The sequence below is a fragment of the Verticillium alfalfae genome, genomic scaffold, assembly GCF_000150825.1.
Source record: "Verticillium alfalfae VaMs.102 supercont1.12 genomic scaffold, whole genome shotgun sequence".
Taxonomy (NCBI): Eukaryota; Fungi; Ascomycota; class Sordariomycetes; order Glomerellales; family Plectosphaerellaceae; genus Verticillium; species Verticillium alfalfae.
Window position 1 is genome coordinate 181,157 of NW_003315027.1, and position 9,956 is coordinate 191,112.

General features: G+C 56.8%; 2 protein-coding genes across 2 annotated transcripts; one reads left to right on the forward strand and one right to left on the reverse strand.

Annotated features, from left to right (window-relative positions):
* Positions 1-1,713: 1,713 nt before the first annotated feature.
* On the forward strand, positions 1,714-4,167 carry VDBG_08285 (conserved hypothetical protein; the record flags this gene model as incomplete). The annotated part of the gene is made up of 3 exons (XM_003001194.1): positions 1,714-1,991; positions 2,049-2,056; positions 2,909-4,167. The coding sequence occupies 3 exons, from the start codon at positions 1,714-1,716 to the stop codon at positions 4,165-4,167; spliced, it is 1,545 nt and encodes a 514-aa protein (XP_003001240.1).
* A 3,359-nt stretch (positions 4,168-7,526) lies between these two features.
* On the reverse strand, positions 7,527-8,147 carry VDBG_08286 (predicted protein; the record flags this gene model as incomplete). Its single annotated transcript, XM_003001195.1, has 2 exons — positions 7,527-8,001; positions 8,068-8,147. The coding sequence occupies 2 exons, from the start codon at positions 8,145-8,147 to the stop codon at positions 7,527-7,529; spliced, it is 555 nt and encodes a 184-aa protein (XP_003001241.1).
* Positions 8,148-9,956: the final 1,809 nt, after the last annotated feature.

The window sequence follows — 9,956 nt, forward strand, 5'->3', positions numbered from 1 at the left end:
GGCTCAGACCACTCCAAACATGGGCCGCAACACCTACCAACTTGATCCGTCACCTTCCATTCGCTTTCCCCTCCATCCTATCCCGTTCCTGATCCCTATCCTGGAATTGGTACTGGTCCTGGGTCCTGGACTGGACTCCCTCCCACTCTCCCACTCCCACCTGAACCACCCCTCCTTCGCCTCCGCAGTCCAATTTGACCTGGCCTGCCTGGGCCCGAACGCGCAGAATCATTCGTAAGAGTACCACTCATCGAACACTGCATCGAACCAGTACAGGCCTCTCATACGCAGTCCAAAGCCGGCTCGTCCTGTCCCGTCTGTCTGATCGCGCCCTGACTCCGTCAATTTCCCGCAGCGACGGCCATTGTCACGACCACGACCACGGCTGCGGCTGCGGCCGCCGTCTCGGGCATGCTACCTTCTTGACACGCGCCCGCGGGACGGAAAATTGTCGTCGTGATGGAAGCATGCCCATGCCCAGGGCATGATGATGGCATAGCCCTCCACCCTTGATTAGCAGCCACCCCAAAGTCCTGACCAGGGTCTTCCCTGGCTTCCCTGTGCCTCTCGACCAGATCAACCCTGAAAGCGCCCTAGCTTCATCTCAATTGGTTCTCCCCCCCCGTACTCTGTAGCCCAGCACCGAGTCGCACAAAAACCCAACGGGAGCCACCGATCGACTCTCCTAAAACCCGTCCTGCCGTCACGACACAGTAGACGTTCATTCCGACTTCTGATCGGGCCAGAGGACAGCATACAAAAGACGGACAAGGGCAAGGCATCACATCTGCCCCCCTCCATCACCCGAAAAGCCCCTCTCCCCTACCCCCATCTCTCTACAGTCGAACACGTCTGGCTGCGAACTCCTGCGCCTCCGCCTCCCCCGCCCTGGTCCCTCAGCCTGCAGCAGCCCGCAACACAGCAACGACGAGGTCACCACAAACACGGCCGCATGCCGTGCAACTGAGAACCCGACAGGAAATCGTTGTGCGAGTATCACTCTGCAGCATCTCGTGAAACCCCACGACTCGCCTATCGCTTCGACTTGTCTGAAACCCGCTCTTCTCCGGCTTGTTCGTCAGCCAGCCGCCGCTTGGGAACCTATCCATCAGCCTCCTAAGACGACTTTGAGAGTATCAACGACTTCGCGACTTCGACGAGCATCTGGCCGACAACCTTTGCACCAAGGATTTTGACCGCGAACACGAGCGCGTACTCGGGCCTTGCTCCTCCTTTATTTGCGCGGGATCGACTCATCGTGTCAGCGAAGGAGCCCCGTCACTGCGCTGTCTGTGAGGAGACCCGGGAGCTGCCAGTCCACCCATCTCGCTGGACAGCTTGAGGTTATCCATGCAAGACGAAAAGAGATATCACGAACCGTTCTCACTCCCTCTCGGCCAACGCCGGGGCGTATCCGATCTGGCGCCTTTCGCTTTAGACCTGACTTGGGCCAAGCAACGAGCAGAGCCTGGCACTGCTGCTCGCTCTAGGGCATACCCCTCTCCGCCCATGTCAGGGTCTCCTTCTCTCCCGCCCAACGCAACTCACGAGGCTGGGGACCGGAGCCAACTGCATGGGAGCTATTTGAGCGCCAGCTCACAAGATGCTTATCGGCCAAGTTCAACATTGGGAGCTCACAGCGGCATCCAGGGCCCGTCGCCATTGATACCTCCACCCCAGGTCCGGTCCTACCAGTCTGAACCACCGGACAGAATGACACTTTCTTCCTACCATCGATCAGAGGAGCCTGCTCCGACCTCGGCGCCATACCCATCAATGTCTGCACAGCATGTGCATCATAGGCCGGCACCGTATATGGCAATGCCAGGACCGTTGCCACCACCACCCCAGCCGCCGTCGACGCAAACCTACGCTGGTCCGACGTCACAGGCGCCAGAGGACGCTCAGCCATTCGCCTCGCCCAAGTCTCAACGCAAGACGAAGGGCCATGTTGCTTCAGCATGTGTACCGTGCAAGAAAGCTCATCTCCGGTATGTTGCTCCTTACATGCTCCTTGGGCATCCATGACGCTAACACACCATCTTCAGATGTGACGGTACGTACCGATAAGCGATTTTCTTAATTGTTATTATATTGATTTAGCACTTGCTCCCCTTCTATCTCTGCATGAACGGAGCGGCATCCGACCTGCAGCGGCGCGGCGCTGTGCTGTGACCTTGGTGCATGTGGCGCTGTCGCGGCCGAGTTGGTTGGCATCATCTCAACAACTAGCTGGTCTCAGGTCTGACAGCTCTGGGACTTGAGCGATGAGCACGCCACAGGTGCACTACAGAGTTGAACGTGGCCGCTGCAGGAGGCACAGCAATAAGAGGACAATACCTCTGGGCGGGCTTTTTAGGGATGACGACAGCAGAGGGGAGACACCTGCAGGATCCCAATAGTTCGATCGCGACGCTTTGATCACCTCCACAACTTAGCCAGTCAGCAGGTTTGTTAAGGTAAAGATCGGCTAGCGAAATCCGGCTCCAGGACCGACCACGCGGCACTTCGGCCCGGCGGTCTGGGACGGCGCGTCAGAGCACTTGCGCTTTGTCACCGTTGGGCTCTAACCCCATATTCGGGACCAGTCGCCAATCGTGAGCTAGCGTTGAAGGAGCCGAGTGCCGGGACTTCTCCGTTGGGACACGGAAAGGCCTCCGGCCTGCAGTCGGGAGGGACTCCTATCTGCGTCTCCGTCACGACTTTCGAGCCGCACAATCTTGCCCTTCCGAGTTCAAGTGAACAGCGATAGTACGCAACAGAGCCTGAAACGGCCTGGCAGTGGCAGCTTTGCCAGCCACTTGGCCGATCAACACTTGTTTTGTTTTCATTTGGCAGATTGAACCATCTTCAACCACAATTTCCTGCCGATGCACCACTTGCTGACATTTGCCTGCTTTGTTAATAGCCCGACGACCGTGTTCAAGATGCCTCAGCAATGGCAAAGAGGATGCGTGCATCGACGTCCAACACAAGAAACGTGGACGGCCGCGCCTTCGAGACGACAGGGAAGGCCGTTACGCTCCCTCCACGTACCCGCATCCCCAAGATGCTGCGATTAGGAGGCCGTTGAGTCTGTACTCATCTGGCGGACCGGTTTCAGGGTACGATGATCCACTCCGGCGTGTCAACTCATACCGCATTCTAAAATCTCAACAAAGCGAGCCCATCGCGCCCAGATACCTTGAGCGAGCTTCTGCAAGCGAAGCCAGCATGTACCCGCCGCCGTTGGCTATCCCGTCCTCGGCCGCTGAGCCGGTGGCTTTCCTCAACCTTGACATGGAGGTAGTGAAGGCGTCCCCAACCTTCATGGATGCCATTGGCATCTCCAACATTCGGGGAAGGGCATTATTCGACCTCGTGACCCCTTCAGAACGGACCAAAGTGCAGGGTCACCAGCTCGTCGTTCAGGAAGAGCGTAGTCGAAAAGATCCCATGTACCTTCCGCCGATTTTTGGAAAGCAGGAGGAAGAGCGCGTGTTTGAGACTCTCCGCTTCGACGCCGAAGAGTTGGCGCGCATCCAGATGGATAGGAGAGACATGCTGGCGTTTGCTGCACCGGGCGGCCAGCTGAGATCGTTTCTTGTCCGTTTCGGCTCAGCCAAACGGGACTCCACCTATTTCATCGCATTGATGCTGGTGCTCCCGCCAGGCGATCCATATGCCACGACTTCGCCTCATGCGAGGGAGGTGCACTACGGGTATCCAACCCATCAACCATATCATCACCCTCAGCACTCGAATACGTACAGCCAGCATCCACAGATTACTGCACCATTCGACCCGAACAGACCGAGATTTGCGGAAGGCTCCTCAGCTTCGCGTCCTTCCACTGGACACCCACCACAACTGATGCCAGGACTGAGTCCTGGTTTGAGTCCAGGTTTCAGCCCTAGTATAGGTTCCGGGATGCCTTCGTATGCGGCGTCCCCAACCAGGCCTGACTATGCTGCTGGTCCCTCATCGAGTCAAATTCCTCGCAGCGAATTGCCTCCAAGCCACAGGCCACCACCGCAGCAGCCGTCATATCAACTGCCACCAATCCGCTCATCGCCACAGCAAGTTCCCCTACAGTCTGAGCCACCGCCCAAGAGAGGGGAACGATCAGGCCGCGTTGACATTGGAGGCCTGATTGATAAGCCAGAGCAGCCTCGACGCCCTCAGTGATGCTCCTCTGAGCGAATCGTCGAGATCTGTGATTTTTCTTGCAGTTTCCGTGACCGACCGATGCACAACCCTTTGAATCCACGATGGCGGGCGTGCCTCGTGTACTTGTAACGAACCCTGCTTGACCTTCGAACCCCATTTTGATGCGACCAAGTGTCGCCAAGAGATACCACTTGTACAAAACTTTCGTCTTTTTCACATACCTTCCTACATCTCTTTTAACTCTGCTGTCGTCGTCGGCAGCGCACCTTCTCGGGTACTGTGGCATCATTCTCGGCGTTCCCCTCCATTACTTCCATGTCCATCTCTCTTTGGTTTTCTTGTTCTTCTCCGCCGGCTGATGGTGACGTGGAGGTAGGTGGCATGCATCGAGGTCGATGTAGGTGTAGGATACCGTTTTGGTTGGAAATAGAACTTGGTCTGGTTTGGCTATTTCCTCATGTCGACTTGGAAATTGATACCGCGCTCAATGGAAGACTGTATGGCATCAGGCGAACAGATGGCCTTTGACCCGGAAAGAGTGCATGATACTTGTGCTGTGTGATGCCACTAAACCAAAATGCGGTTTTGATGGCGGTTCCCGACCAGAATTCGTCTCCTCGGACGCGAGGTGTAGGTAGCCAAGATGCGAGTGGACGAACGCTGACACTGGAACGGCGATGGCATGTCGAGGCGGCTCAGGGAGGGACGTGAAAGAGGAAAGAACAAGGCAAAGAGAGACCAAGGATGACCATATATGATGAGAGAAACAGGATCTTCGGTAGGCATGTCAGGCAGACAAGTTAACAGAAGTCAACAGAAGGGGGGAGGTCCATAATAAGGTCCTTTAAGCGCCCCGCCGCTCCGCCTCGCGCAGCCCCTTGGGCTGCACACAGACGGACTAGTGAGAGAAGGAAACGAGGTGCCTGAAGCCTATCTCTCTCTTGTTCTCGGCGAATGGCAACTGGGCGCATCCGGTGAAGGTGGGCTATAACAGACAGCGACCTAAGGGATTTCGCCGCCAGAGAAATAGAAGGGGGTGGAGGGGGGACCAGGGAGGGTCGGAGCGCCAACGCTCACCGTCAGCGTCACCGCCGCGCCGGCGTGCTCGTTCTCTTCCGTGCGCCGCGCTCATCTCGCGTGGATGCTCTGTCCGGAAGGGGGGGTTATACATGTAGTATTGAATAGCACGGTCGAGCTATCGAGGACGACTGTCCGGGGTCTGGCGCGGCGGACGGGCTGTCATTGGTCCAGGGGGCGTTTCCCCGTTTCCCTGTGGCGAGATTTGTTTCCGAAACGGATGGCCCTAGAACAGAAGAGGCCCTGCCCGGGGGGGTGGGGAGGGGAGGGGGGCCATTATTGATGTGGGTTCTCTCTCCTTTCCTCTTTTCGTTTGGGAGCTGGGAGGGGGTTATATTGACAGCGTTGGTTCCAGGGGGGTACGTTGGAGGTGAGAGGGATTGGATGGGATGGATTGGTATGGTGCTGAGGAAGATTGGAGGGGGCCCAACCGGCCGGCCGACGGACAATCGAGATGGGAACACTGTCTGCTGACGCTGAGGGTTGAGCATGTCTGTATGTGCGCCTGTCGTGGGCGGCCGAGAAAAGTAGAGACGAGAAGAAGAGAAGACGGAGAGAAAATGCGAGCCGGGAATGCAAGGAGTAATACGTGAGCGGGAGTCCGCCCTCCCCAACCATCTGAGCTGGGTCTTTCTGCTCCGATTTCGAGCCCACGCGAGCCGGACCTTTTGGCTCTTCTTTTAACACCCGACGGGTGGCTTTGTCTGTCTCACACATGTGCATGCGTGCGTACATCCCCAGCCAACCTGCTTCCGAACCTGCCAGTGTCAGACTGCAAGAACCGCGTGGTCTGCTGCCCCCCTCCCCCCTCTCCCCCAGCAGCGGGGACGGGGTTGGAGAAGGGGTCGGGCAGCAGAGACAAAGAGGAAGAGAAGGGGGGGAGGGCAGGCAGAAGAAGCGAGGAAAAAAGGGGGGGGGTGTGGTAGGAGTGGAAAGTCTGGGGGCGGCAGAAAAGAGAAGACAAAGGGGTGTGCTTCGTGGGTGGTTTAAATCTCCGAGAGTGGGAAATACCTATACGACAAGGGGCGAGAGGGGGGGGGCGTGCCTTTTCCAATGGTTCTCGCGTGCCGATTGTGTCTCTGTTCGAGAAGAAGGTGGTCAATGGCTGGTGACGGAAGGAGGTTTTTTTTTATCCCCCCCTCGGTGGGTGGGTTGGGGGAAAGGGGGGGGCGGTTGTCTTGTGTTTCTGTTTTGGAGATGGGCGGAGTGGAAGGAGCGAGCGCTGACCAGGTGGCGGGGGTTGGAATGCTTGGCCGCCCTTGCAGTTGGAGTTCCCTTCTCCCCCAGCTGAAGTTGGAGGCAGTTATCGCTCGTAGGCTGGTTCCTCTGGCGGCGCAACAATAGCATTCTTATGATAAGGTGCACGTCGTCTAGGGTTGCCACTTTTCGTTTGTTCGGCTGTGGAGCTGTTCAAGGGCGGATGGCCCGGCCGCCCGGCTGGCGCATTAAAAGAGCACGCCGTGAAACAATCAGTCAGCCCGTGATCTGCACGGATGGCAATTCTCCCCCATTCCAACAGCTATACATGGCTATGCCGTTGCCCTTGGGTGTCTGCATCCTGTGTGGGACACGCAAGGTTTCGCGCTTCACGATCACCGCGCTGAGAGTGGTCCTTGTGCTGGCATTGATGGTATAATTCCTGAGATGAATTTCTGGAGATACATGGAAGGGATAGAAAGAAACTCGATTGACAATCCGAAGAAACCCAGGGCAAGACATGCAAGCATAAGCCGCGAAAGGAAATTCGTGCACCGGTATTGGTGGTACACAACTTTGGGAGGGCATCCATCGCCTGGGGATCGATTGATGTTTTGGCTGTGCCAGATTCTCGTCAATTGCTCGGGAGGGGACGTTCCGCGATGGATTAGTGTACACGAGGATGGACTCCTTGCAGAAGTCCGAGGGTAGAAACAAACGAAGCCCGGCAGTGAAGCCAGTGAGGCCCAGCAGTCTGTGTCCGTGTCCATGACTTGGCTGGGCCTTGTTTCTTCGTCTGGGGAGATGACGAGGCAGCACGTGTGGAGACCTTTCGGGGTCTGGTACTCTAGAACTATTCGCGTAAAACAGAAAAGGATCAAGATAACAATATGTGGAAACGCCGTCCGACCTTGCCGAGTGTTACCAAGACTATGTTGTTGCAGGTCGATCTTGGTATCGAACGTGGGTGCAGGTTAACATGATCGAACGAGATGAGTCGCTCCTCGTGTGTCCGCGTGAACTAGCAGACCATTGGTGCGAGAAACAGTCAAGGGCATGCCGGTTTCCGCGGGAGAGTTGTCATCGGAGAGCTGGTTGGATAGCTAGTGCCTATCCCCGTAGCTCCTGTGACGACCCGAACGGTGAGGGGCACCATCAGCGTGGCGACGTCGGCGGGCCTGGTCGCTGCTGTTGTTGTCATTGGTGCTAGTACCTGACGACGATGGGTCCTCGAGTCTTATCGAGTCGGAAGTATGTCTCTTGGAGTCATGCTTCAGGCGCTTCGTAAAACCATCAACCTTGGCGCGCTCCAGCTGGTCATCGAGGTCGCGCTCCATCTTGTCGCGGCTACGCTTGCCATTGGAGTACTGATGGTTGATGGGTGACGAAGCGAGGGCCAGGTCATGAAGCCAAATGTTTGACTTCTCCACAGGCGTCGAGTGACGAGAGCCGTTGGGGGTGAATTCCTCAGTGATGAGACGAAGACTCCCGCCCAGGTCGCGGCGGCGGTCGTCGTTGTGACGGCCAACGCCCTGGTAGGGGAAGGAAGCTTGGGAGTCAGGGTTGGAGGAACGGCGCCTATAATAAGGTCAGGCTGGGGGGTTGGTGGGAACTGCCAGGGAGAAAAGGAGAGAGGGTGTTTACTCGGGGCTTCCGTTCCGCGCTCGCGTCGAGGCAGCATCCGTGTTGCTGCTCCGCCCATTTTCGGATCGGTCCTGACACATTGCGGTCCAGCTGACTGAGAGTACGAGAGGTTTTTCCACAATGTATTGATTCTGGAATGCTAGATCGGCAGGCGATAGAGAAAAGATCTTAGCGATGAGATAACACATCCGCTTGTGCCATGGCGGCCAAGCTATATAAGTAGCTGATCAAGCGCATAGTTAGTATCAGGAGCGACACACATTGTGCATCGATCGCGACTGTACTCGGTGACCGATGACCAAGAAGCTTCCCAGCCGAAAATTTGGGCACCGCGGCTGAAGGCGCCCAGGCTTTGCCAGCGTGTCAGAGCTCTGGGGGCGCAAGAGCCATATTAGGACGAGGCTTTCGGGGTCCAATGGGCCACAGCACTCGCCGGATGGCTTCCCCAAGGCTGGGCAACTTGACGATGCAGCTCCTCTGCCCGTGATGCAGTGAAACCACTGTGGGTTAGGCGCGGAAAGCCTCCGCCACATGTGTCTGACGGGCTGGTGTCTCTCGATCGCTTGAGTTCCCAATCGGTGGTTGCGCCAACGTCATATCATGCAGCCTAGTGTAGCATTCGGACATGGCCGTAACAAGCACCAGCATATTGTCCAGAAAGGCTTCATAGGAGCTGATCCTGCCATGATCGAGCCTGATCACCCACATACGTGCAGAGCAGTTGTAGAAAAGCATTCACATACACACGCGAGGGGGCCGGCCGGGGTGGCCCCCACGGCGTGGTCGTGACACAAAGGGGGAGGGGGAGGGATCATAAGCATAAGGCTGATGCTCGGGGGCCGTTTCCAGAAGCGTTTATCTGCCTGAAACGTGGGATCGCTTGCGAATGTAAGCAGCTTTTATTTGCAATGCCCCATTTCGCGATTTCATTACCCAACTGCTTTTACAGGGCTGCCTTGTGTGGACGAACTGTACAACGTAGCTGTGGATGGGAAGAGGGGCCGCCCAGGCGACGTGGCCCCCCTTCGCCTGTGCACATACGTGTCAGTTCGGAGGTGAGGTGAGGTGACAGACTCGGGCTTGCCCTCGAAACTATGTTGACGTCCTTGGGGCGGTCGAAGTGCTCGTGATGATACTTGGCGAGGCCTTCACAGCCATACAGTACACGATGGCGGGAGATCGGCAGCCTTGGTACACGATTTCGGCGTCGAGGCTTAATTCCACGGTCAAAGTGGATTTGCGACAGGATGAAAACTTTGTGAAGCAAATGGGCGATCTAGACGCGGAATCTGTTCCACCTGGGAGCGATTGTCCAATGGGTTTGCCCATTCTGGCGATGTCGTGGTGAACACATGGAACGAGTCTGTCCACGTGACGACGCGCGATCGCACCTCCCCTTCGTTCGCCGCATTTAGCGACGAGCAACTCGCACTGTATCTCAACATCCGTGTCGCCGCCGTCTGGATCGAGGGCCACCATTATCATCTCGCACGAGATTTATGAGAGCTGATACAGCACGAACATAATGCATTTCTATCTCCTCCAAACCTTAGTTTGAAGCTGCATCGTCAATCCACGGCCAATCAATAGCCCGCCCCAATTCGCCCTGAACACCCACCCCCCCATTGAATCGGGCGGATAATCCGTGTTGGGGCGGTGTCGTGAAGTCCGCACCCTGGGTGCCTCGCTCTGGCTAGATCCCTCACACGTCGAACAAGCCATCGAAGCCCCAGCATGGCTGAACCAATGGATGTTGATGTTGGCAGTGTCGCTCAAAAGGAAAGCCCAGGACGAACCTTGACGAGACGCGGGGCCCCTCGGCGGATCAGAGCAAGTCTGCGATGAACGCCCCAGTTGACGTGTCATTTTCTAACGTGCATAACCACAGG